Genomic DNA, 27,034 nt, shown 5'->3' with positions numbered 1-27,034 from the left:
GCCGAATAATTCAGATGGCCTGACATTTTTATGTTACCTGGCGGTTGATCATTTACATTTATTCTGATTTGTTTTTATTATGATGCGAATTGAATGGACATATCCTGTAAACATCCAAATACCCGTTCCGGAACGTGCGAGGCAGCGTTCTAGCGGCTGCACTGAAATTTCTTGATGCATTTAGGATTTAGGTAGCCGGACCCGTTTTGGGAGGCGGGCCATACTTGACTTGTTTTACCTCTTGACTCGAGTAGGGTCTGTATCTTCCGGAGCACCGCTACCTACCCTTAACGACGTCCGTCCGGGGTGCTGCGCACAAAACCACTACCCCGAAAAGAAGAAGCGTGCCCAAAGTTAGATTGAGATGCCAACGGTCCGCAACCAAGCACGGCCACACTCGCACGGTGGTCTCGCGAACAGGTCTCTCGAGACGTACGTACGGCGTACCCGCGGGTAAGTGAACACACCGGCCCGGGTGTTGGGTCGGTTGGTGGCGATGATGGTGATGGTGGTGGAAGGTATAAAAACAACCGTCCGATCCGGCGGTAGCGTTTAGTCTCGTCCGATAGATAGTGCCGTGTGGAGGTGCCGTAGAGTCAAGCGTAAAGTTGTTCCACAGACGTATCGAACGAAAGTGAAATCGAATCCAGTGCAAGCCAGCAGGTGAGAGCGAAGGGAAATGGTGAAGTAGCGCGGGTTCCAGCCACTTTTCCTCTCGGAGGTTGGAGCGTTTTCGCGGCCGATGGCCCAGACTGAGGTCCATCTCGCTTCGTGAGTGTGTGTTTTCGATGTGTTGTATGATGTGCCGTTTTACTTTTCGCCGTTACACCATGGAAAGTGAATTTCCATTGGTCCAGCAGTACCGGGCAGAGCCGGGTTTTCCGTGTCCGACGCTGGTGATATAACGATGCAGTTAAAAGGCATTTCATAATTTTTAATATCCCACTGACGCATTGCATTTTACGAAACGTTTGCAAACGTTTACCTGAATGTGGGTTTAAAGCCTTTTTCCGTAACGGTTCAAACACACTTTTGCGCCATTACGACGCGGTATCAGCATAAAATGGACGCCAACGTCAACCGTTCCTGCGGTCGTGCGTCGCTTCTGGCTCAACTTTTATTCCGTGCCGGATCAGATCAATTCCGTTGCGCCGACCACAAGCCCACAACAAAGTGGACCAGCGCGAGTTATGTAATTGGTCGTGGCTCACTCTTGCGCCCGCCTGCCATTGCCACCATTCGTGTGTCCACATACTCACACACCGACAGGGTACGACATGACCGAGTGGACGATGCTGTTAAACTCGCCACCAAATTGGGCCAAAACTGATCGGGTCTCGAGCTTGCGGTCGCGATCGTCGTTGCAGAAATTGAAACGAAAAGGCAAGTAAAGCGAGCTCGAGCGTTGGTGCAAAGGAATAGAACCAACGGACCGCGGTGACTTCGATGCCCGTGCAAGCGACAAAGCTGCCCGAACGACTTTGAAGTGGCGTCAATTTGGAGCCTTCTAAGATCGTTGGCGCAGTTGTTGTGGCTACATAGAGGGTCGTTGAAAACTAATTAAAATGTGTAGTAAGAGGAACTTTAATGTGTTACCTTGATTGCTTTTCGTTGGGCGCGGGGAAGGTGAACCGGCCCGCGCCGTATCACTCAACAATCTCTGTGTGCGTGTGTGGTGTTTTCATTATTATGACATTAGTCTTAAAGAAAATATCGTGCCCACCATTGCCAACAAGCTTTACCTGATGGCACTGGTGGGATTTCCCTGCACGAAAGGGAGAGTTGCGTCAACGGAGGTGTGATTTTGGGTAGATGAATCATTGGCCGAATGTTGGCCAAGTTCATGTCATGGTCATGAACATGGCACCATCGTTCACTGATGTGCTGCTTTTGTCGTGCCAATTTCGCCGCCATGTCGGATGATGTTGGCTGCAAGCGTGTGGAAATATTGTGAAACCGACCCGGGGTGTGTTGGGTGTGCCGAAGAAAGGTGAGAAAACACGGACAACAGACACACATCATAAACGTTGACAGACGTTCTTACGCCACCGTATAGTTTTTATTTTTATGTTGCACTGTTGTTTAGTATGCGACACGAATTGTTGATATTAAATTCCGTTGGTTTGTCAGCGGTGTAGTTGTAAAACATAACAATGGTTATGGGTTCTTTCTTTTATGCAACGGGTTGACGAGTTTGAGGCATGGTATGGCCCGGCACAACCATGATTTTAAGCTGTTTATTTGAGCTTGTGTAAGTTAATGCTTTTTGTGCTTTCCTCCATTTGTTTGTTTGCCTTTTTCGTACTATCGGGTTGTGTTGTTTTGTAAAAACTACTTACTCTTCACGCGTGCATTCATTTACTTCGCCCCATGCGCATTGCAATGCGCACGTGGAAATCTCCAGGCTTTAATTGCCCCTCCGCGTGGCAATTGATGCCGTAGATGAGCTACTCAAATTTGCCTACCCTTAGCCCTTGACCAACGCTTAAATGGGGGGCAAGGGTGGCACAATGGTTACGCATATGGAGTGCTATTAGCATACGCAAGTTGAGGCTCAGTGCCGTGCTTCTCCTAAGGTTGTACGTTCCATTCTCTCGTGGATCGATCGGTTTGCTTATTGATTACTAATGTCTTGTTGTCTGACGGAGTTGTTTGGAAGGGATCTTTGGAGACATCAAGAGTGTAAATGTATCTTCAAGATTCCGGAAATGACGACAACGCATACGGTCTAGACAATCGAACACACTTCTTTGTTTATTCAAGCAATAATAAACATCAACGAGTTGGAGGAATTATAACTATTGTGTAACGAAACCTTCGTTGATCGAAGAATTTGACAACTACAGAGTTAATTTAGGTTTAAGAAAAACAAAAATAAAATAAAAGACGTGTGTAACATATTTTTTTGCTGCTATATTTTAGAAACGCAAGATTCCATTTCTTCACACACACGCAATCAAAACAGAGAAACCGTACAAGACATGCACGAAAGTACTTTCGTTTTACAGGACGCACTTCAAAGGATTTGCTAACAGAAAACACACGAAGAAGCAAAGTACATTGCCAATTGCTCAATTTTCTGCAATTCTTCGGCTGATTAGATTTCATTCGTTCAGAAAATCCTATGATGCGAGTCTCGTTTGTCTCCCCAATCTTTCTCGATGGGGTTCCTTATTTACAGCAGCAACACAATTTGGAGGGAATTTCGGGCCGGGGATCAACCACGAAATTGAATTTGTATCTATACTTTCCTCGGGCTTACTTCTCCCGCTGAATCGGGATCGTTTCATATTTGGATTTTGGTGCTCGATCTTTGAAATGTCGTGTCAAAGCGTTATTTTGGTGGATTTAAATTGATGAAATCCAATTAACATGTTTTCCGTTTTCTCTTAAAAGATACTGTAATTTAAATATGCTCCAATAACTCAACCCTACCGTTGAAGCGCACAGCATTTGATGTTTGAACAGCGAGCAATGCTCCATACAAATGGAAATGATAAAAAAAATGTTCCAGAAACGAATTCCAATTCATTACCACAACGGATCGTTTGTCACCTTGAGCGATCCATCATATTTAATGGTGACCTGGCGAAATGTTTGGTTAGGCTACGGAGCAACCCGTGGTTTCTTAGTTGGGGTGCTGCGGGCGGAAGATGTAAATTTGGGTAATTTGTAAGATTTACATTAATTATCGCAACCACCGGAGAGGAAAATCGTCGTTTTACGTCGTCCGCATGGGCGGACGCTTAACTCGGACCAGAGAAAGGACGATAATTCAATTTCGAAAGACGACGCCGAAAAAGCGATACGGCGACGTAATCCGATGCCGCAATGGGGCGGGAGAAAGAGGGGTTATTTCGTCGGAAAATGTTCGAAATGTTTCGCGTGTCCTCGTGGTATCGGTATGCTAATGCAATCATGGCCGCTTCGTTTGAGTAATAACAACCGAACGGTAGCAGCTGTTACGAGAATAAGATGGAGCAAGATGACATTATCTGGATAAGCAAGGCTTGCTAATGATCGTTTAATCGCATTATGAAAATTTGGCAGTGGATAATTATTGGTGATAATCTTATGATTATATATCTGCCAAGGATACCATTGTCAGACGAAAAAGTCCGATTAGGTACATTTAGATTTAGCTACTCTGTGAGTAAGATGTTGACGCCTAAATAAAAAAAAATGTTCAACAATATTTCAACATAACGCCTTCAAGCGAATTATATCGAATCGACGAATACCATTGTTGCCAGAAGAGGACACATTTTCAGGGTGATTGTACTGTAAATGGGGGTTAGCAAATGGTTTCGCATCCTTCAACGCTTTAGTTCGATTGTTTCCACAATTCACAGTGCTCGTAATCAACCAAGCGTTAACGATGGGGCACTCTCTTACAGTCACGCATAAACACACACACACACACACACTCTCATGAGTCAAACCATTTGGACACGTCAGCAACGTGATCCGAATTATGACGAGCTTTATCACTTTTGGTTTAGTCCAGGCTCAAGGGATTCTAACCGTTCACTTCGCACTCGTGCGGTCCGTTTTGGTTGAGCTGCGATAGATGCCTCAATTTTTTATTATTTTTACGATTTTGAATTGATTCTTATGGCATTGGGGTTTTTGAGGTTGGGAATTTGCAATGACATTTTCAGGAAATGTTGTAGTGTGTCGAACTTTTGAATTATGAAATTTTGAATTGATTAACTTATTGAAAAAGAACGAATAGAATCTATTTTTTCTTCTTTAAATTCCTCTAAATAACCTTTTCATTCAATTCTTCACTTGTAGGTAGTATTTCAAACAGCAACAAAGAAGAGAAACAAATCAAGCCACCCAAAATGAAGAACCTTTCGATTGTGGCCGTTCTGGCGATGCTGGTGGTGCTGGTAAGCGCCCAGAAGTACACCTCCAAGTTCGACGATATTGACGTGGACCGCGTCCTCTCCAACGACCGAATTCTCAACAATTACCTTAAGTGCCTTCTAGACAAGGGACCTTGCACGCAGGAGGGCCGCGAGTTGAAGAGTAAGTGTTACAGATATTCGTTAAGGAATTGTTGTTTGGACTACTGATTGTCGAGATGATTATGTTTAAAGAGCATAAATGAGAAGTATAAATAAGCCTGCAATTGAAACAATTGAAATGATTAAATTTAAATCAAGGAGGAAGAAAATGATTTCCGTCAAATTGAATGATTTTATCTAAACAAAGTTTGTTTTGGCTTTAAAAGCTAAATCAGATAGTAAGGATTTACCTATTTTCGTGTGTATTACATTACCCATCTAACACCATCAAAATTACTCCTTTTAAAACTACTCAATTCTTTTTAAAGATTTGTTATGTGTAGTACGTAGCTTATGTAAGGATATTTATCATTTTCAATCCAGTTTATTGTCCAATGGCTTCGATGTTTACACCAAGCAAATAGAAACATTAGCACTAAAACATAACAATAAATCAAATTTTCGTGCATCAACACTACAACTTTTTGCAGCAATAACAGTGGATGAAAAAATTGATGTTGTAAGCGAGAAAAAACCGTTATTGGCCTGAAAAATATTGTGTCAATTATTAAAAAAAAACAGAAAATCCAAAGGAACAATACTTTTAATAGTATATGATAGAAGAGTAAAGCTCATTGCTAAAGAATCGGATGTAACCCAAATTAAATGTTTCAAATATTTGTAGCCAGCAACGAAAGCTGTACCCTTTACAAAATTTCAAAATTTCATAAAAAATTATTTGTCTTCTACAGAAACACTTCCCGATGCGCTGAAAACGAACTGCGAGAAGTGCAGCGAGAAGCAGCGGACCAGCTCCCGCAAGGTGATCGCCCACCTGGAGGACCGCAAGCCGCAGGAGTGGAAGAAACTGCTCGACAAGTACGATCCGGAGGGCATCTACAAGAGCAAGTTCGAGAAGCTCAACAAGCGATCGTAAGGTAGTGTCGCTGCGACCTCCCCCAGTAACGCCCCCATAGCCCACCGACCATCCGAGGAGTAACCGATTTCCCAGGCAAGAAGAATGATGTACCCCTCGGGATGGATAGTATGGAAAATGGATCGAAATTTTAAGGCGATTGCAGGACACGGGGATTCGGAAGATTGTGATATAATTGTGTACGAGTGAATGTTTCTGTGGCGTAGTAGAACGACTCAGCCATGCGTCATAAGGAGGGATAGAATAGTAGAAAAAGCAAAACCGAAATACCAGCAATAGAACAAGCAAGATCTATCATTACCTAAACAAAACCATCCAGAGGCAATGTAGATACGCTCAAAAAGGTGCCTTAAGATTGACACGAACCATTATTGCAACATTCTCCAACTTTGATTCAAGGAAATGAAAACTTGTTAGCATTTTTATTTGGAGATTTTCACTACACATTTCCGTTCATCTTTCAACACAGTTAAGGGTAGTAATATAAAAAGGACCGCATATCGAATGAGCCATAATTTATTTGAATTTCTTTTGCAAAAGGTACAATAAAAACTATATTTTAAAATTTGATCCCGTTTGTTGATGGAAATGATTTAATAGAAAAAAAAGAGAATTTTCTCTGCCAAAGCCAATCCATTCATGTGCAGTTACCCTTTGTTCTGGTGAGACCGGCTTTAAATTACACGCATTTTCCTCGCACGAACAACGGGGCAAACATAACCATGTCAGTTCCAAGCGCGTAAACATTACTTCGATAGAAACGAGCCAACGTTTTATCTGTAGCAATGTGTCTGTGCTGAAGGCATGCTGGCAGGAGGAAAATGCCAGCCCTTTTTGGCATCGCACAATGCACCCGTGGTGCGCTATCTGTGAAATTTGTTTACGGACATCAAACATGCTCCATTCAGCGTCACAATGGTGGTTGCGCAAACAACGGCACGAGTGTGCATTCAACATTACACAAAGCATGTTACCTTTGCTCATATGTGTCCCAACAAGTCACTCCGAGCGAGGATGGTGCATCGGTACGTAACAGGGAAGTCTTTTCCGGAAAGTCTTATCGTGTGAAAGGTCTAGTAAAAAAGTGAAAAAAAAACCGAGAAATTGGGTGTATTCCACCATAAAGGACGCGATGTTTGCAGGATCAATTTCCAACTCTATCAGGACCTGTTGGTTTTTAAATGGGGAGAGATGCAACGGCAAACAAGGTTGATGAATCGATTCGAGAAAAGAACGAAACTTTAATAAGCGCTTGGTTGGTTTGGATGGTTGGTTTTATTCGTTGATAGAAATTTATTATTTTGACAAATTTGTCATTAGCATAAACCAATCCTTCTTTCCTCCCGTAAGGCATGTTAGCGTTTCGAATTTTGTAATTAAATATTTCTAGATTTCTTTTAATTGAACATAACTTTTCTAGATTGTGTTGAGCAACAAAATTCATAAACATAATTACTTCAAACAATAATCTCTTAAAGAAATAATATTCCAAAAATAGTATTCCAAACAATAATCTCTTAAAGAACTAATTGAGCATCAGAGTAAAGACGCTGATCATTTAGTAATAAAATAAAGAGGGTATATTTTCATTCAATTTCTCGAAAGAATATGACTTATAAGTCATGCCGCTTTCGTTACACCAATTGATTCCAATCATTTCCTCTCTGATGAATGTTTTAAGGAAAATGATCTTCTTTTCATGTGTGCGTGTTCGGAGTAGTTCTACCGAGTTGCTAGGAAAAGTTCTGCAGACACCAATGTGTAATTAAAAAAGTGCCAACAACACACAAAAAGTTTCGGTGAACCGGAATTTTGTTTGAGATCTTCCGTTGTCTTATCGTTTGTTTTCTCAACGATGCTTATTGGTATTATTAAGTTGGTAAGTAAGGGGAAGATGGAAATTTCATCATTCACAATATAATTGAGCAGAAATTTTCAATCATTTTTAGATTAATGAGTATAACGAAAACAAAATGAACAGTGCCTTGAACAAAAATGAGTATCCTTCAAAGTCAAAACATTGAAAATTTTCAATTTGGAACGCATTCTTACTATACTATAACAATTATTGACTGTACGATATGGTTTAAACACTATTCCTCACAAACTTTTAGTATATTCTCAGGATAGTACGGATTGCTTACACCTTATGCTCAAGCTAGCAAACCCTAGCCAAATCTGGTGTATTGCACCTTGATGATAACACAATAAACATTATGAACGCACTTTGCGTCCTGAATATAATGTCGGTAATTTCAAATCATGAGAATCGTAAAATATTTGAGGCGAAAGCTTCAGAAATCAAGCTTGAAAGCTTTAACTTATGCTATGATCGTCTACGACAGCAGATCTCTCGCGCGATCGCGACTCGCCTGCTCTCGTGCGAAATCGGGAGTAACAGTGGAGTGAGTGGCGATTCGAACAGTCCGGGTGATCTGCGAGATTCCCCGAGAGCGAACGCGTTATAAAAAGGTCCCCAGCGGCCGTCCGGACCGGTCAGTTTGCTTTCTCAGGTCGGCAACTGCTTTCAGTCGTCCATTGCTAGTGTTTGTGGTTGGTGTTGGTGCTGCGAAGACTACTACCAAGTGTCAAGCGGAAAGGATATAGTGCGAAAGGCGTCATCATGTGGTGGAAGAAGCTCGGAGTTGCCTTGCTACTGGTGGTTGCCAGCAGTCAGTACGTGCAATCGCAGCAATCGAAGGTTCTGTGCTATTACGATGCAGCCAACTTCCTGATCGAAGGTAAGTCATGGCCGCCGGTCATCGGCAGTGAATATAGTTTAAGGAAGCAAAACGATACGCTATCAGACCGTGGTGATGTCATCTGCTGTCGGCCTAGACCGATTTATGGCCGCATCGCTCCCCTGTAAATCGGTGTTAGGTTGGGTTAGGTTGGTTAGGTTGGCGAATGGTGCAGCGACAAGACTCGAATTGGTAATTTTTTCTCACGTCTTTGTCTCGCAGCGATAGCCGGTTCGCCGGTTTAAACACCGGGGCCATTGTGGTTTAGTTTGAGGTTTCTGAGATTACCTTCGAACGATAAGCTGGCTCGGGGCTCGCTCTCGATGGTTGGAGATGAGAAAGATGCATGTGGTAGAGGACGTTCTATGGTTTATAATAAAATACGGAATGTTTTCAATACATCGACAAACACAGTTGATTATCAAAATGATCATTTATTATTTTCAAGATCATTTATTATTTCATCATAAAACGTACCTTGGCATAGGTAACTGTTCTCGCTCTATGTTTAATTTCTACAAATTGTAATGCCAGAAAGATTATTGTGATTTTCTGTAACAGATATACTGTGGAGCTCGTTAACAACCTAATGAAGTTTAATTCATGTACATTGTTAGACCACTTCATTTATATTTAAACCTCAGAGTACCATGTATCTAATGGATGATAATGACGCCGGCTTGTAAATGTCGGCTACCCTTGGGATGATCTTCACCTTCTGCTGGAGTATTGTAACACGTAGTTTAACTTTCAAGTAATTTCCTCGCCGGTTCATGTTGTGTTTGCCTGGTTCATGAGGCATTTAATGACAGTTACTTTAAACCATATTTGGTTTGCAAATGCAAAATAATGGGTCACAAGATTGTGAAAACCAATTAGCACCATCATGTAACACAGAGGCGTGACAACTTTAACGAGAATTTTCTAAAACACTCCCAAGTTCTGGGGCACATTGAACGAACCCCTTGAGGCACTATATTGTGTGGCCTCGCGGCCAACCGTTACGTAAGTGGCAAGAAATAAACATCTTTCGCAGTCTCAATTTGATTGCCTTGATTGTTTGTACGGTGCGAGGAAGAAGAATGAAAAAGTGTGGATGAATATTCATGCAGCTGAGACGGGGATTTTTTTCGGGGTGATGTTTACTTCTTTCGTTATCGTCCCGGTGGCGTGTGGTAATGCATGACCGAAACGGGCTACGCAAACTGTTCCACAAAGTTGGCTGCATCCGTGATTCCGCAAGGAGTCCGCTTTCGCCGGGTGGTTATCGCTTCGTTCCATACATCCTCAACCTCCAGCCTGATAACCTTCACCCTATTTGAACGGCTCCCGCTACGGATGAATGTAGCAGATAATTTTTGAATGCTTCATTTGATTGCTGCGAGTTTGGTGTAGTTGAAAGGCAAACATATAATGCTCATGAGAAACTCGATTATTTTTTTGCTCTAACAGGATTGGGAAAGGTCTCCCTCGCTGACATTGACACTGCCCTGCCCTTCTGTACCCATCTCGTATACGGCTATGCCGGGATCGACGTTGAAACGAACAAAGCCGTCAGCCGTCAGCCGAACCTGGATTTGGACACCGGCAAGGGCAACTATCGTGCGGTAACGCAGCTGAAAACCAAATACCCATCGTTGAAGGTGCTGCTTGGCCTCGGTGGCTACAAGTTCTCCGAGCCATCGATCAAGTATCTGACCCTGCTGGAGTCCGGTGCGGCTCGCATTACCTTCATCAACTCCGTCTACTCGCTGGTCAAGACGTACGGCTTCGATGGCATCGACCTGGAGTGGCAGTTCCCACAGAACAAGCCGAAGAAGGTCCGCTCGAAGGTTGGTAGCGTGTGGCACGGATTCAAGAAGGTGTTCTCCGGCGACAGTGTGCTCGACGAGAAGGCCGACGAGCATCGGGAGGAGTTTACGGCGCTGCTGCGTGAGCTGAAGAACGCATTCCGTGCAGATGGCTTCCAGCTGGGCATCACCGTACTGCCGCACGTCAACTCGTCCATCTTCATGGACATTCCGGCGATCATCAACTATCTGGACTTTGTGAACATTGCGGCGTACGATCAGCAGACTCCGTTCCGTAACCCGAAGGAAGCGGATCACGCTGCACCGTTGTACGAACTGAGCGATCGCGTTCCCGGAAACAATGTGGACGGGCTTGTTCGCCAGTGGTAAGCTTCAACTCATCCTATGACATTTCTTGAAAAGACATAATTTCAATGTAATTTAATTCTCATCACCAGGCTCACGAGCAATGCTCCAGCTTCGAAGCTGATTGTGTCTATCCCCACCTTCGGTCGTGGATGGAAGCTGAACTCCGATTCCGGCTTAACCGGTGTCCCTCCACTCACCGCAGATGGTGCGAGCAGCCCTGGCCCACAGTTGCAATCCGAAGGCTTCTACAGCTGGGCGGAGGTGTGCGCAATGCTGCCCAATCCGAGCAACACCGCACTGAAAGGAGCTGAGGCTCCACTGCGCAAGGTTGGTGATCCGACCAAGCGCTTCGGTTCGTACGCATACCGACTACCCGATAGCAACGGTGAGCATGGTGTGTGGATGTCCTACGAAGATCCCGACACGGCTGGCAACAAGGCGGGATATGTGAAGGCCAAAAGCCTTGGAGGAATCGCCATCTCCGATCTTTCGTACGATGATTTCCGTGGTACCTGTGCTGGGGAAAAGTTCCCAATCCTGCGTGCAGCCAAATACCGACTGTAAATGAGGTTGTTTCAATGAATTAAAACTATTTTGTTCTTTGTACATGTGGCGTGATTAGAGTGTAAAGAAAAGCTTTGAATAAAAAAATAAAAACGACATTTTAATGAATATAATTAGCGGTGTTTTAATACTCCAAGAGGGGTTTTGTAATAGCGATGTAACTGGAGCATCTAGCGCACCCGTGTAAAATAAGCAATGATCTTTCACCCTCCGATTTAGTCAACACATTTATGACGCAGACGATTGCAGATTATTATGGCAACATTCTTGAATACCAAAGCATGGCTTTAATGGAAATAAACATCGTACAAGCGGTGATTCACAAAATAGATGGTTTAGTTGATTTCATTTATTCATGCAGTCTGGTGTTATTACCACTAGATCTTGTTGATTAACGCAGATTTGTTTTATTGGATTAGTGAGTTCCAAACACGTGCAGAAACAATCACGTCTAACCGCAAACAACTCGAAAGGCATAGCGAAAAAACTACTCTCCGTCATGCTTCGGCAAGCAACCTTCATGCAATCTCGATTCCTTCCACACTTGTTGACGATAGAAAATGAAGAAACTATTCAACATGACAACACAAACAAAACAAATATAAAAAAGATTGATGAATTTCCAAAGAACGACGAGTTAAGGCCTAAAGTCAATTTCTGGAATAAAAAAAGAGTATAAATCATCCCGAGGTCAAAGAAACTGTAGCGTGTCAAAAATTGAAGATACTAGACTCATGGACATTTTGTCCGTAGAAGAAACCAAATCAGGAAAAAAATGTCCCATTCCATCTATGGACAATTGGTTCAGGACAATGAACTTCCATGAATAGGGGTTTGGCGAGAATTCCCAGAGATTGGCTTAGAATGATCACCCTCTGCGTGACCCGAGAGTGAGTAAACGAAATCTCTTGAAATAAATAAACGAGCAGTACTCCAAAGCATGTGCGTTTATAAAACTCCGAACGCCACACGTCGGATTAGTTGTCGCAGTTAAGCTGTCTAAAAATGTGGTCGAGTAAGATTGCAGTCCTGTCGCTACTGTGGTTTGGTGTCTGTGTTGCACAGAATGTGAATAATGGATCGAAACTGTTTTGCTATTATGATGGCAGCTTCTATGAGAAGAACGGTAAATAGTTGTTGACATGTGAGATTTTTCCCGGTTGTTATTAATTTTTCTATCGTATTCACTGTGTGTTCTATAGATGTTATTAATATAACCATAGCGGAAATTGAAGCTGCGCTACCGCTGTGTAATTACCTTATTTATGGCTACGCTCAAGTGGATGCCGTAACAAATCGTTTGAGTCCGCGAAACGCCACTTTGGAGTTGGACGCGGGCAAAGGATACTATCGCGATGTCACATCGCTGAAGAGGCGCTTTCCGGGACTCAAGATATTCCTGAGCGTCGGTGGTAACCGAGATGTGTTGTCGAAAGGAATTTTCCAGAAGTATCTCTCATTGCTTGAGTCGGAGAATGCTCGTAAGGCGTTCATCGCTAGTGCGTATGCAACCTTGAAGACGTACGGCTTCGACGGATTGGATCTAGCGTGGCAGTTTCCGCAAACGAAACCGAAACGCATTCGAGCATGGTCCGGGCAGCTGTGGCATGACTTCAAGAAACTGTTCACCGGCGATAGCATTCTCGATCCGAAGGCCGAACAACATCGTGAACAATTTGTGTCGCTGGTTCGTGATTTGAAGACTGCGTTCCAGGCGGACCACCTCGAATTGATGTACACCCAGCTGCCGCATGTGAATCACACGGTCTTTCTGAATGTTTCACAGCTGAAAGACACACTGGATTACGTCAATGTGGCGGCTTACGATCAACAAACTTCCGTGCGTAACCCAAAAGAGGCCGATTACTTTGCACCTCTCTACGATCTCACGGACCGTGTCCCGGGAAATAGCGTCGATGGCATGGTGAATGCATGGAGTTCTCAGGGGATGCCGCTGAATAAGATCGTCGTTGGTGTCGCCGCGTACGCTCGTGGATGGAAGCTGGTGGAGGAATCCGGTACCACCGGTGTCCCCCCAATCCGGGTTGATGGTCCCTCCGAAGAGGGAGGGTTCACGCAAACTCCCGGCTTCTACAGCTTCGGCGAGGTGTGCTTTCGACTTCGAAATTATACGGGTCTGAGACCAAAGTCGATGGTAGATCCTACGCTGACGAAAGTCGAAGATCCTACCGGGCGAATCGGTCCGTACGCTTTCCGCTTTCCGATGCCTAAGCAGAGTGGGGTTTGGATGTCGTACGAAAATCCGACCAGCATTGGCCACAAGGCGGCGTACGTGAGGGCGAAGGGTCTGGCCGGCATTTCGGTCAACGATCTGGCGCTGGATGACTATCGTGGTCAATATTTCGAAGAAAAGTTTCCAATCGTACGCGCGGTTAGGGATCATTTGTGAAATTCTGTTCGAAACGAAGTTATGCGATCAATAATGCCATACATTTTTCGTTTAAAACATATGATCCACGCAAGCATTATTCTTATCAACTACTTAGAATCTTCTTATTTGTCCTTGTTCACTTATCAACTGTTAATGAATTCCAAACCCAGTTAGTTCTACGTTATAAAGGCCTCGCTCTGCACAACACATGTAAAAGTCAGTATGAAAAAACCACCGCGAATAAAAGAATTTACTCATTTACACAGTATATAATCTCTCGAGAGTGTGTCACTTGTTCTGATGGTTTGTTTTGATGACATATGCTATATTTTAATATTAAAACAACTTTAAGTACAACAAATTAAGTTTTGGATTTGGAATTATTAAATTATTACTGTATATTCGCAAGTTTGGTTAGATGTAAAAGTCTTACAAATTTAGTTTTGTTATTTAGCAAGCGTATTTTTTTTATGTTCATGGTACATTTTCCGTCATCTACAGAACCTAATAAAACTTACGTTTAATTAAAATCTTGAAAAAGAAAATAGTAAAAATGATCGCTAGAAAAAGAGAATCCTTCAAAACTCTCTGAGAATATTTTCAAAAGTGTAATTTTCAAATACAATGGCGTTCTCACAAATCCGTTTGATCTCGTGAGGATGATTCAAGCAAGCGGCTCTCTCACGTAATAGAGGTCTGCGCTTGATGGGAGTTATAAGAGCTGATCAGCTTAGCAGGTTTAGCAGCAGTGCTCCACTAGACGTGAACGTAATAAGTTGTATTTTTCGTGCGTTAAGGTTCAGTGCCGGGACTGTGTGATCGATAAAGATGTGGTCGATAAGGGCAAGCGTTTTGGCCCTGGTTATGGGGCTGCTAGGAGTGACCATTCGGGCTCAGAATGCCACCAGCGGACCGAAAGTACTTTGTTACTACGACGGTAGGAATTCGCTGAGAGAAGGTAAGAATGATCTTAGTGGTGGAAGTGTGTGATTAATTGAAGCCACTTGTCGGTTGAGCAGCGGTGTTCGTTCAATGAGATGATAAAGAAGGCAGTTGCATGCAACAGTCGAGCAGACAGTTTCAATTATCAGCTGAAAAGTGCGACCTACAATTGTAAAGATGTTTCTAGAAGGACAAGAGATTTACTTTAACATAAACAACGATCGTGCACTTCTTCAGATGGGAATTGAATACAAGCTCGAGACATGACACACATACGCTTATACTCTCCCTCGTTCCATTTCAGGACTGGGTAAAGTGACCGTAACTGATATAGAGCTGGCACTGCCTTTCTGTACGCATCTAATCTACGGCTATGCTGGTGTCAGTGCCGACACGTACCGGTTGACTGCGTTGAATGCAGACCTTGACCTGGACTCGGGCAAAGGTCACTACCGGGCCGTGACGACGCTGAAGAAGCGCTATCCGGGCTTGAAAGTGTTCCTTAGCGTCGGCGGTTATCATGACCTGAGCGAGGAGAAGCCATTTGAGAAGTATCTATCGTTGCTGGAATCGAGCGGTTCGCGTACGGCGTTCGTTAACAGTGTCTACACGATCTTGAAGACGTACGAGTTCGATGGGCTCGATCTGGCCTGGCAGTTTCCGCAAACGAAACCAAAACGCATCCGTGGCGTGCCCGGCAGGCTATGGCACGGATTCAAGAAACTATTTACCGGTGATAGCATCCTCGATCCGAAGGCTGATGAACATCGGGAGGAGTTTACGGCGCTGGTTCGCGATTTGAAGAACGCTTTCGTGCATGATAAGTTCCAGCTTGGTTTCACCCAGTTGCCCCACGTAAATCAAACGATGTTCCTGGACATTCCCTTGCTGAAGGACAACCTGGACTACGTGAACGTCGCTGCCTACGATCAGCAAACTCCGGAACGTAATCCTAAGGAGGGAGACTACACGGCCCCTATCTACCAGCCGTCGGAACGCGTGCCTGGAAACAACATCGACGAAAAGGTTATGGACTGGAACAAACAGGGAACCCCGTTGAACAAGATCGTCGTTGGAATTGCTACATACGGGCGGGGATGGAAGCTTACTGAAGACTCCGGTATTACCGGTATGCCACCAATCCCGGCCGATGGTCCTTCGCCTGCTGGACCGTACACCTCCACTCCCGGATTCTACAGCTTCAGCGAGGTGTGTGCTAAGTTGCCGAACCCTGGCAACGCAAATCTCAAGGGTGCTGAGTATCCGCTGCGAAAGATCAACGATCCGACCAAGCGCTTCGGCCCCTACGGCTTCCGCATTCCGGACGAGAATCAGGAGCACGGTATCTGGCTGTCGTACGAGGATCCGGAGAGTGCTGGCAACAAGGCGGCCTATGTGAAGGCTAAGGGACTGGGTGGCATTTCCATCAATGATCTGGGGCTGGATGATTTCCGTGGATCGTGTTCCGGTGACAAGTTTCCGATTCTCCGTGCGGCCAAGTATCGGCTGTGAAAATCATGACCCGATTGATATGGAAATTAACTGGATGAAGAACTTATGATTCTAATGATTATTACTATGGCCTGAAACTGCATAGCATGTTCGAATAAAATCATCTGACAATTTTATACTGGCTTTTACCAAAGAATTATGTTCAATTTTTCTACCACGTGGGATGTAAAATAAATCACCTCCATAGATCTACTGCCAACAAACAATACAACTTACAAGAAATAAAACCTACATGCGCCTGGTGTGACAAAACCTCTCACCATAGGGTCGATTAATCCCCACACTCCAGGCTCCATGGGGATTCTTAGTTTCCTAACAATGAAATTGGAATAATTGTACCCTTCCATACCGGGAACGCAGGGATGCGCCATAGAAAACGGGCACATTCGACAAGTGACATTTTCCCATCCATTGTGGTGGGTGTTACAACGAATCGCAAAAATCGGAGAAAAGCTCTAGGCAATGGATCCAACTAACCCGGATTCTGCAAAGCAGTGCGATGGGGTCCTTATAAGCTTTTATTTTTCACTTCGCTTCCAAGCTCGATTCGCGTTCCACGTGCTTGGGCTTCAATATGCTCCTGGGTTTGGTGTTTGGTGGAAAGAGCGTCCTTTTGCACTCCTGTTCTTTGTTGCAGCGTCCTATGCTTTGTTTTCCTCTGGGCGAAAATACCAAGTGTTTTTCTCGCGCTTCGCAGCCTGAGTAATCGGAAGAAAGGGTATCCGGTAGCGAATTGGAAAATAAAGTCCGAAAGAAAAGTAAACTTCATCGCGATGGAAGTTGTGAGCTTCGTTCCATCGTTTGCCATGGTCGTTTTCTTTAGTTTTCCTACCGTCCGCGCCAAGTGAGTGCAGTACTGGAGCAGTTCTACAATAGTTGTTGATTTTGCCCGCAAATGCAATCGGAAGCGAATTCTGCTTGCTGAACAAGAAAACCGAACTCTCGGTTCGGTGTGGTCGGTAAAGTTTTTCTTGCCCGGGCTTCGTTTTACTGTTTCGTATCGTTTTCGCAGCTAGTAAATGTCAATAGCTTGCGTAGCATCGCTGCCGCCGGAAGTACGTGGAAAACTAGCATCAGGGGGTTTAATGCTGTTTGGTTTCTCCCCATGGAGGGCTTGGAGTTACAGTGTTTCCGGTATGGTTTGGAAACGAAGTTTTCCTATGCATTTAAGGAGAAGGGTGGAACGGTTTGTTTTTGTCTTTTTGACCCTGTGGTTTACCACCAGGGGCTGGCCAACGAAATGAACGCCATGTCGCACAATGTGGTTTCTATCGGATGCTATGGTTGGTTCGCCAGCATTTTAGCACTCGAATCATTAGTAGCCGATATACTGTTCGAAATCGAATTGGGTGAACAAATCGTCCCCGTAAAGTGCAGCTTTTTGTAAAAGGAACACCTGATTTGGTTTGCATCGGAACCGCGGTGAAAGCTGTAGTCACTTCCATCATTGGATAGGTGAGTCCATCGAAGCTCCTTCTTCTGTTTGAATGAAAATTCTCGACCTCGATTCTCGACCTCGAAGTAATGCTAGTATTCATGAAATTGTGGGGCAGAGGAACTGTTATCGCATTGAATCAGATCTATACTGCATTCAAATGTTATTCACAAATACAAAGTATTGCATTACAATTAATTAAATTTGTAAATTGTTAATGCAAATCATTGACGAATTGCCAAATTTAACAGATAAAAATTTCAAGCATTAGCCATAAAAATGCAGTTCATATAGTTTACAAAAACTTTTTTTTACCATACGTAAAAACTCGATTTAAGTATTGAGAAATGATTTCTGTTGTGTAGTTGAAAAACTTAAATTATTATTTTAAAATATTTGAAAACTTTGTGCGCTTATTGTTTTGATCATAAATCAAGAGCAATTGTAGTTTACTGAAGCAACTTATTGTAACTTTGACATTCTTGATGAGTGCTAATATGGTCTGGTGGTGACTAGGAATCGTTCTTCAGGATACTCGGTCTGTTCTCCATCACCGGTCGCATCCGATGTCTCTCAGGTTCTCCACCTGGACAGTTATTATTCAGCATTGCTTTATTTTTAACATTTATTTCTTTTTATTTTTAATATCTTATTAACAGTTAAATATTATTATTAAAATAACAATGTCCCTACTCTATGACCTTATTTCGTTAATACCTATGTTAAAGTGTTGGATGATAAATAAATGATGTATAAAAGGATTGTTTCTATCTTTTCCAACCAAATATGAACTGAAATACTGTTTTTGATAATTTAATGATGTTTTGACCTAGAACCCGTGTTGATTCTAATTTACAGCTAGGTCATGTCACTGGTAAAGTTTTTATTCAAAAACAACAATATTCTTAGTATTACTCACTTTTAGATACAGATCATATACAGAACATCTGATAATTTCAAATGAAAGAATTAAACATAGATAATTTTAATAAATTATGATCAGCTTTTAAGGCTAAACTTATTGAGATATTGAATGTAAATATGGTGGCAAGTTTAACTTACAGTAACGAAAATGGGTGAAAGTTAGAAAATATTTATTTTTTATTTTATTCAATTGTATATCATAACTTCGCTTGTAAGACTGGCATGGAAAATGTAATGTTGAAAAAGGAAACAGTCCAATCCCACCATCACCAATAAATAACGAATCAAAACGATGCCACAATTTTGCTGGCTAGTTCGTTAGCGACCTTTGTGAGTTGAAATGGTTAAAAAAAATCCTTTGTCAACGTATTCGTTTTACGGCGGAGGAGACTCGTCTAGCCCCTTCTGTTACTCAAGATCTTACCAACGCCTTCGGGTATGGCATTGGTGGCGGTCGGCCCAACCATGCCTATCACGGTCGAATAAAAAAGGAAAATTTATTTTCCTTAAGCAGTTCAATAACGAAGCGTTGGTGGCGGGGCGTTTGAATTATATCGTTTTTATTGGCAAAAGCAACATTCCCGAGGAAAGAGGACTTCATCGGGAAAAGAAAGCCGAAGCGGGCTGAACAAACTGGGGCTCGTAGGCTCGTGAAAGGATGTTGTCGGACGTGAGTAGAATTTGATTGAATTTAGTGCTTTCCTGTGGCTGATGTGTATGTAATTTATTTATTCTCACAAACACGGTTGAAAACGGGTCGGTAGAGTAGAAAGAAATTGATAATAAAGCACGTCCAACTCGGAAAATGTATTTTTAATGTAGCTTTAACAGTTTAAACCCCGTAACTCATCGTTGGCATTATGGTGTTCTATTTTGAGGAATATTTGTTGAGAAATAATTTTGTTAGCAAACGGGTATTTCCCTTATCGTCTAATTAACATGCTGTACGTACCGTTCCCCGAACAAATCTCTCATAAAACGTGTCCAGCTTGAGCCGAATGCGCGACTTTGGTAGCGGATGTTGATATAATGTAATTATGCAAATTTGAATCTACAGCGAGGTTGGCAAATAATTGTTAGCTCCAAACTTTTTAGCAGCATCCTGTTGGTTGTTTATCAAGCGGAATGAAAAATCTTCTCCTCGCACGCGTCTTTCTTTGCGTGGTAAACCTGAAGGAACCTTGTCGAGCACGCTGGGTATATAATTCACGGGCTATGAATAAAAAGACAGCAAGACCATTGACCGAAGTGCTCAGAGTATAAGAGTCTTGTTCGTTTATTTGAGTTTTCGCTTTTAGCTGCCGCATGTTGGGATATTTCTTTCCCTTTTTATTAACATTTTTTTCACCGTGCTTTTCTTTGCGAAGGATTACCTTAATATTTAAAACACCGTCGCACGACCGGACGATACTTATCGTTTCTTCGCCCCAACTACGAGACGGCAGAAGAATAAAAATACATTTTTGTTTTCCCTGCACTTTCATAAGAAAGTAATCTCGGCGCTATTAGCGACGACCGTGGCCACGAATAATGGTGAACACGAAATTTGTCGACCTTTTACTTTGAAAAACTTTTTTCCCTTTGATTTCCTGCTCTGGTGAACCATACCATCTTGACGCCGCGTGTCCCAGCGGGGGACTCTTTTTCGTTTGGATTATGTTTCTCCTTCCAAAGGGATTAAAGTTTTGTAGTATCAAAATTCAGCTTATTTTTTTAGCTTTGCTTCAGAATCACCACGAAGGATGAACGCGCTTCGAAGAAGATAAAATGCTCACGGTCGATAAGAAGTTGCTCGCCGTAAGGGAGTTTTAATTTCTTTCCAAATATATGTTTCTTTTGCTAGTATTTGAATTGCAAATGCGGCTTATGATATTTAATTTATTTAAATAAAAAAATATATGTTTAACTAAACTGTATGTACGCAAAATATTTCTCGGTTGATTTCTTGCTGTGAAACTAGAATTTTCGCATATGAATTTACGAGTTTTTAACACAATCACACAAAGTGAGCTTAATGAATCGTAATTTTATGCACAATGTTGTGCCACCGTTTGTCGAATTGCCTCAACGAAACGGTAATTTAAGAAAATGTTAGTCCATACATTGTAATGAACGAACTTCGTAAAGGTTAAAATAAAAACCCAAAACGGTGAGAGCGTCATACGGTGAAACGACCGTGTTGGTTTTGTTTATCTCGACACAAATTATCCAGGAAAAAGATGGCTTCCTAGGTAGTACTTTTATGGCCCTCTCGGTTCCGCCATGCCGCTCCCGGCGCTGCTGCAAAGTCCAAGGGAAATAAATAAAGGAAAGGCAAAAATCCTCCGTATAAACAAGCTACCCACCGGGTCGAGGTAACGTAAGCTGAATCATTAGTGAGCCATTTGAGTCGCAGCCACGTTCGCCCGTGGGTGGTAGAATGTATAAAAGCAAAACCGGGAAAAGGGCTTCTGCGTGGAAGAATCGGAAAGAGACGAATAGAGAGAAAAAAGTAAGTGTATAGAAAATAAAGCAAAGGCACACGGTAATGGGAAGAGAAGTAATTTGTGAAATTTTAATTGCCTCCTTTCTTGAGATTATGCGCTGGCCGGTGCCGAAATTGCACCGCCGACTTTCTCGGTATCCTGGAAGGACGATGGAGGCGCCCAGTCGCTGGTGAGTGCCTCACATATTTGGCAACCGAGTCGAGCGAGACAGCGATTTTAACCTCCACTCCGGGAGGCGCAAAGCAAAAAGCTTGAAGCTTGAGCTGTTTAATTAATCATGATTAATGGAGTTGAAAATGTTGCTCAAAGATCACGGCTCGGCCGCGTCGTCTGGTGTCGTCTCCAGCGGTACGCCCTGCAGGGAAATCCAATTAAAAGGCATCACAAAGCCGTCGAGCTGCTGACGTTGAACCTTTTCCGGCACATCTTTCTTACTGTGCTTCTGGAAAATGTTTTTTTACGAGAGGGTACTTTTCATCGTTTTCTTTTTTTATCTCACTCCGGATAGGTATCGCTGTTGCGGGAAAAGCAAACGATACAATTTCTCCTAACGACTCCTGCACCAAGGTGTTGGAAGCCATGGAAAGCCATTTTCCGGCATCGTCACCCGACCCGACGAAGGTAAGTCTACTTATTGATTCCTTGACATCATCAAGTGGTGCTTAAGGAAACCCATTATCGCTTGCTGATCGTTTGCCCAACCGGGCCACGGGTGTACGTTCGTGTGTACGTCTTTTAATGGTAATTAATATGGGAAATGTGATGCGGGTTAGGCAATCCAAAACAGTGACTGTAATTTCCTGTAAATATTGAGCGTACAGTGAATATTTTTCAATAGATTTGTGGCACATTTTAGTTAAATGCACATAAGCTCAATTATTACTCACTCTCAACGTGTTTTTATTATTTTAGAATTCACTTTGAACTTTTCTTGTTTTCATTTTATTGGAATGCTGCAGAACAATAACTATATTCTATAATTTATATTACGCAATTCAAAATCAAAGGAATCGATAATAGTTACCTACAATATTAAAATTGGTATTAATCAGTTTGTTTCCTTTATTTATCATATTAAACAGATAAATCGGGTGGTAGTGAAGTTGTTGATTATTTAATTAGCTAAACCAAGTTATCCATCTTCATAACATAGACATCAATTCAGATATGCATCAGACATTGATTATGATGGGAGTGACTATGTTCATCTACATTTGTTCATAAACGCAATTTTTTTTTCATTTTAAATAAACACACATTTTGTTAGGACTTTTTGCTTTCAGGAAATTACCAGAAAACCCCGTTAAATACTTGTACATATTTTTCAACTGATGTGAAAGAGAAAATATAACAAGTTTAGAACAAATTTATTCGTTCTTATTCTAAATTATTAGACGAAATTGAAGATTAGTGTCTGCAAATTTACACTATCCTAGCAGATATTTTAGTTGAGTGTATCTTCTACTTAACTCGAACAGCGATAGTTCCAGCACCAACGATGTTTCTGGTGTTACAGCGCTGCCTAAAACTCTTCGGCCATCTTTGTGTGTATGAAGTGTGTGTTTCTATTCAGCGACCGTTTAGATTTTCCGACACAATCAATCACGGCCTTCAGCAAAGGTCAGCCGGGATGAGTGTACACACTCTCGTATTCTACGACAACAACGTTTGTTTGATTCTCCTTTAACTATGCCATCAGCAAATACGGCCGAGAATAGGTGCGCAAAGTTTGCGTTAGCTCGCCGGCATTGCTTTAAGTGAAAATCATTCACAATGCGTACAAGAAAGGAAGCAAGTCAAAAAGGGGGAGAGATTTTCCGCACTGATTAAATATGCATCAGTGTCAATATGTTTGTGTTTGCACAAGTGCTTCCGGTTCCTGCCGATGGAGTAGTACGTGGAAGTGGTTTCACTCCTCCAGTCAACACCTCCAGAAAACCCCCCCACCTACCAACACTATCCTACCCTACTTGGGTCCCGCCGCAGCCACCACCCACGTCCCGCTCGTTACTCAACATGTTGTTCATTGAATATTTTCCATTCGGGATTTCGGGCCGGGGAAGCTCTTAAAAAGGATAAACTTTACCGTACGGGCCCTGGTGGCGTCGGTCGGGTTTTGCTCCTTTTCCAAGCGTCGAGTATTCTTTATTAGCAGCACTAGAAACTTCCACATCGAGTACCGGTCCCCTTGTGTGTGCATGCGCTTGTGTGCGTGATTGTGTAAAGCGCCGAAAAGGATGTCTCGATAGGACACATGTTTTCGATGGCTGAGAACTTTCGCATGGACCATTTTTGGTGCTCAAACTGAGAGGAAACTGAGGAGGGGCGATGTTGAGGGTGCCTGTTTGTGGTTGTAGAAGTTTCGTACCTCTTGAGACACCACGGGCTGGCAGCGCATCGATTACTTCTCACTGTTTGGATATATCGACGAAATCGACGTGTAGAAACACGCTTCGCGTGGTTGCGTTGAAAAATCGCGTGTCCCCTATGTGAAGCCAAAGTAAAGCGTTATCGTCAGCTTGGCGCGTAAATGGAAAATATTTCAATTTCAGTTTTTTTCCCTTCCCATTGCGCCACTTTCCACCCCTTCTCCAAATCGACGGACGTTACATGTCAGTGCCATCTCATCTCGACAACACTAAAACATGTTTCGAATCTTGACTCGGTCGTTACCAGCAGCTTGGTTTTCTATTTCCGTTTATCGAAGTAGCCCAATTTTTCTCTCCACCAGCACCAGTGCAACCGGGGAGCTATAAATTGTACCATTGCTTCCAGTCGAACGGAAGGCCAAACGTTCCGAGCGAACGGGGAAAGATTTACTGCACACCATTTCGCTGATGTCACTTCCGCTTGATTTCGATGTGTTTTCGTGTTCGTTTCGTCGTACTTGAAGGCTCTAACTAAAGTCCCTCTCGGCCCAGCTGGGAAATGGCTGGTCGGGCAAGAAATGGAGCCAATGACGGCTCAAAGAAAATAATGTACCACCACTCCCTTGACAAATTCCGCCTGAGTGCTCAAGATTAAAATAACAACATAAGTAATACGTGCTTGCCGATGGATTTGTGATAATGATCGCTGTTGGAGAGCTTGATAAAGAACCTTTCGATTCGATTAGCAGCTGAACACGGCGACATCTATTATCCAACGAAAAGAGTAAAAGAAAAGCACAATGGAATCATTTTCGCACTACTTGAAATAAAACGCACATGTTTTTGTCAGCTCAAATGTTTTGCTTAATAATCACAATTTATTTCCTTTCAGCACGTAAACTGGATCCTCACGTGTCCTTCATCGTAAAAATCTGTCCCGTTTTACGACACCGACGTGTGGTCATAAAGAGCATTGTAATGCGGAACCCCTCCTGTCCGGAGCACCGCATCAAAATATTCCCCTCAAAGTCTTCAGCTTCTCTCATTTACCTTCGCATCGGTAGCATTAACGGTTGCGCACAGGCAACGCATAAATTATGCCAAATTTATGGCTTACATCGGGGCCGGATGGGAAGTTTCACTACGCATTGCCAAGAAAAGAAAGTTCGACCGTCGTATGGTTGGGTTGGATAAATTTGATCATCCTGTCGACCATTGTTTACTCCATTTGTTTTTATTTTTGCTGCAAGTTTTGGGACTCCAGAGTCTTAGATTTCCAGCAGTTTGTTAATGTATTTGGTGTTCCCCAGCCGAAACCGCACGCCTACGTATCATACCTAAAATATCGTATTAATTTCAATTAGGATTTTCCGGAAACGAGAGACACTCGCTGAAGAGTGAGCCACAAAGGTTCAATGTTCCACGGCGGGACAATAAACCGTTTTATGGGCTATCCCTTTCCGAAGCGTGAACCTTTCGGACGGTTCGGATGGCAGAATGGTTTACGAAAGTACGCATCCCTCAAGGATGGCATGGATCCGATTTCGTACCAAAAAAGGTCGGAACGAACCGAGGCGTATGTCATCCAATATTTACATTGGTCACCATTCCGTCCTGGTTGATGGTTTGTTAAGTTTTAATAGCGTAAGACGGTATCCACACTCACACATACACACACTCCATAATGGACATTCCTGGTGGTCCTTGAACTGGTCAAAGAGAAGCGAAGGAAAGTTCTACTCGTTCAACCAGCACAAAACTGAGTGGCGTCAAAATGGATCAAAGTTTTGCAAGAGCTAACCGTAATCCTTGCGCTTATGATGGAACGAACTTCGTACGAAGAAGATAGATGAAGTAGGTCTGGGAAAGAAGACATTGGCTCTAACCTTTTTCTCGCTAAGAAGCTCTCTAAGTACGAAAAGACCAGTGGTAATTTTACGACCCATCTTGCCTTCCAACATTCCTCTTCGGAGGTATCGAAACTTTCCAAGGATTTTCATTAGATCATTCCATGGCTGTGGTCATTATCGGAGCTTATGGTACGGCTTTCACGGTATGAAACCTGAAACAAAACGCACCGTTAGCGGAATTTTTCTTTGCGATATTGCAGAATTTTCTCGTACTAGGAAAAAAAAAACACAAGTCAACTGAAATGCTTTTCCAAGTAAAAAAGGTGGCGGACGCTCGGATGAATCGCTCCGGATGAAAATTGCCCACCCAAAATACCATTTGCACGGAGCCGTGCAGAACCGGGAAGCTGAAGGCGTCAATCCACTGATTTGGGGGACGAGGACAAATGGAAAAAATAAAATGGTGGCCACGAACTAACTGTAGGAAATGGAATGAAAGAAAATATCAACAGGAGGTGTGGAGGAGAGTCGTATCAAATAAATACTCAAACATGGCAACGGCTAGGCTGGCGCAACGATACGCATCATCGAATGGCGGGCCTCCGATCCTTGTTGACGGGACGATGATTTCAATCAATATTTTCCTCCCCGTTGTATTCTGCTGGGATTTTGGGGACAGTTTCTCGCTTCTCTGATAAGCTCAATGGCGTGGACTACTATTCCACAGGAGGAGGACGGTTATGACTCTAGAGCATTTGGGACCGGTTTCTTTTCTTTTCCCGCTGGGATACACATATTGGTCGGATACGTTTTAACGAATCCGTACCTTTGGCCGTTGCTGTGTATGCAAGACGTGCGGACCCCAAACGTGCTGGTTGGAGTCGATAATAAAAGTAATAATAAATTTTCCCTAAGACGAACGACGATATCGTTCGATATACGAGGCACCGGTGTCCTTCGACAATTCGCCCTTCGGCGGTTGTTGTTACCGTGCCTTTCTTCCCAGATTATCCCGGACATGGCCAGAGGCCTTCCTATTTTCCATCGAAAATCCAACGTAGAAAGAAAATGCTGTACCACTTTTCACGGCCCCAAGCTTTACCTTTTCTTTATTGTGTGTATTGTGCCTTGCTTAGTTCGGCAAGAATTCCGGATGAAGGAAATTGTCCTTCCGGCGATTCGGAATGGCACACTATGTGACATTCGTTAAGGATTCGTGCCGGTCCGATTTGTGGGCGACCCGTTTGACCGGTCGCCCATCGGTTGATCGTGCCGCCGGGCCAGATCTTGTTACCGTATTGTTACAATGACCCGGAGGGAAAGAGTGGCAGCGGGTGGGCGCGGTACAAGCAAAGCCACTGAATCATGTTGCCATTAAGCGGATTTACAGAAATAGGAGCTTGAATGGTTTTTTCTTTCACGTGAGACGAAAAGAATATCGATGGTTTTTTTGGCCGGTTTTTCATTGGCCAGCGGGAAATTTGGGACCAGCGATGGCACAAGAAGTGTAACGAACGATAAAATGAAGATACTGCCTTTGTGAGCAGAAGCAGAAAGGGACCTATGTGTGAGGCATGGTGAACACCGTGAATTGATCATTGATTATCCGATGGAGGAAATTTATTGCCTGTTTATGTGATGGCGATAAACTGATAAACTGACGGTGCTAGAAATCTGCCATGCGAGTAATATAAAGTGAACCTTTATTCAA

At 43.1% G+C, this 27,034-nt stretch overlaps 4 protein-coding genes across 4 annotated transcripts; all 4 read left to right on the top strand.

Moving 5' to 3' along the window:
• The first annotated feature begins 4,847 nt into the window (after window positions 1-4,847).
• On the top strand, window positions 4,848-5,949 carry LOC131282881 (ejaculatory bulb-specific protein 3-like). The gene is made up of 2 exons (XM_058312425.1): window positions 4,848-5,034; window positions 5,765-5,949. The coding sequence occupies exons 1-2, from the start codon at window positions 4,848-4,850 to the stop codon at window positions 5,947-5,949; spliced, it is 372 nt and encodes a 123-aa protein (XP_058168408.1).
• A 2,506-nt stretch (window positions 5,950-8,455) lies between these two features.
• LOC131282880 (chitinase-like protein Idgf4) lies at window positions 8,456-11,413 on the top strand. The gene is made up of 3 exons (XM_058312424.1): window positions 8,456-8,690; window positions 10,143-10,866; window positions 10,939-11,413. The coding sequence occupies exons 1-3, from the start codon at window positions 8,573-8,575 to the stop codon at window positions 11,411-11,413; spliced, it is 1,317 nt and encodes a 438-aa protein (XP_058168407.1). The 5' UTR covers window positions 8,456-8,572.
• A 1,005-nt stretch (window positions 11,414-12,418) lies between these two features.
• Window positions 12,419-13,823, top strand: LOC131282879 (chitinase-like protein Idgf4). The gene is made up of 2 exons (XM_058312423.1): window positions 12,419-12,539; window positions 12,616-13,823. Exons 1-2 carry the CDS (start codon window positions 12,419-12,421, stop codon window positions 13,821-13,823), a joined length of 1,329 nt encoding a protein of 442 aa, XP_058168406.1.
• Window positions 13,824-14,564: 741 nt separating this feature from the next.
• On the top strand, window positions 14,565-16,268 carry LOC131282771 (chitinase-like protein Idgf4). Its single transcript, XM_058312311.1, has 2 exons — window positions 14,565-14,763; window positions 15,052-16,268. The coding sequence occupies exons 1-2, from the start codon at window positions 14,634-14,636 to the stop codon at window positions 16,257-16,259; spliced, it is 1,338 nt and encodes a 445-aa protein (XP_058168294.1). The 5' UTR covers window positions 14,565-14,633; the 3' UTR covers window positions 16,260-16,268.
• Window positions 16,269-27,034: the final 10,766 nt, after the last annotated feature.

Source organism: Anopheles ziemanni, chromosome 2 (assembly GCF_943734765.1).
Source record: "Anopheles ziemanni chromosome 2, idAnoZiCoDA_A2_x.2, whole genome shotgun sequence".
NCBI classification, from domain to species: Eukaryota; Metazoa; Arthropoda; class Insecta; order Diptera; family Culicidae; genus Anopheles; species Anopheles ziemanni.
This window is presented reverse-complemented; position numbering and strand designations above follow the sequence as displayed.

Coding starts and splice junctions, on each gene's coding strand:
- LOC131282879 (XM_058312423.1), top strand. CDS start 12,419: ATGTGGTCGAGTAAGATTGCAGTCCTGTCGCTACTGTGGTTTGGTGTC. Junction 12,540..12,615: donor CAGCTTCTATGAGAAGAACG/GTAAATAGTTGT, acceptor TGTGTTCTATAG/ATGTTATTAATATAACCATA.
- LOC131282881 (XM_058312425.1), top strand. CDS start 4,848: ATGAAGAACCTTTCGATTGTGGCCGTTCTGGCGATGCTGGTGGTGCTG. Junction 5,035..5,764: donor GGAGGGCCGCGAGTTGAAGA/GTAAGTGTTACA, acceptor TGTCTTCTACAG/AAACACTTCCCGATGCGCTG.
- LOC131282880 (XM_058312424.1), top strand. CDS start 8,573: ATGTGGTGGAAGAAGCTCGGAGTTGCCTTGCTACTGGTGGTTGCCAGC. Junction 8,691..10,142: donor AGCCAACTTCCTGATCGAAG/GTAAGTCATGGC, acceptor TTGCTCTAACAG/GATTGGGAAAGGTCTCCCTC. Junction 10,867..10,938: donor GACGGGCTTGTTCGCCAGTG/GTAAGCTTCAAC, acceptor TCTCATCACCAG/GCTCACGAGCAATGCTCCAG.
- LOC131282771 (XM_058312311.1), top strand. CDS start 14,634: ATGTGGTCGATAAGGGCAAGCGTTTTGGCCCTGGTTATGGGGCTGCTA. Junction 14,764..15,051: donor TAGGAATTCGCTGAGAGAAG/GTAAGAATGATC, acceptor GTTCCATTTCAG/GACTGGGTAAAGTGACCGTA.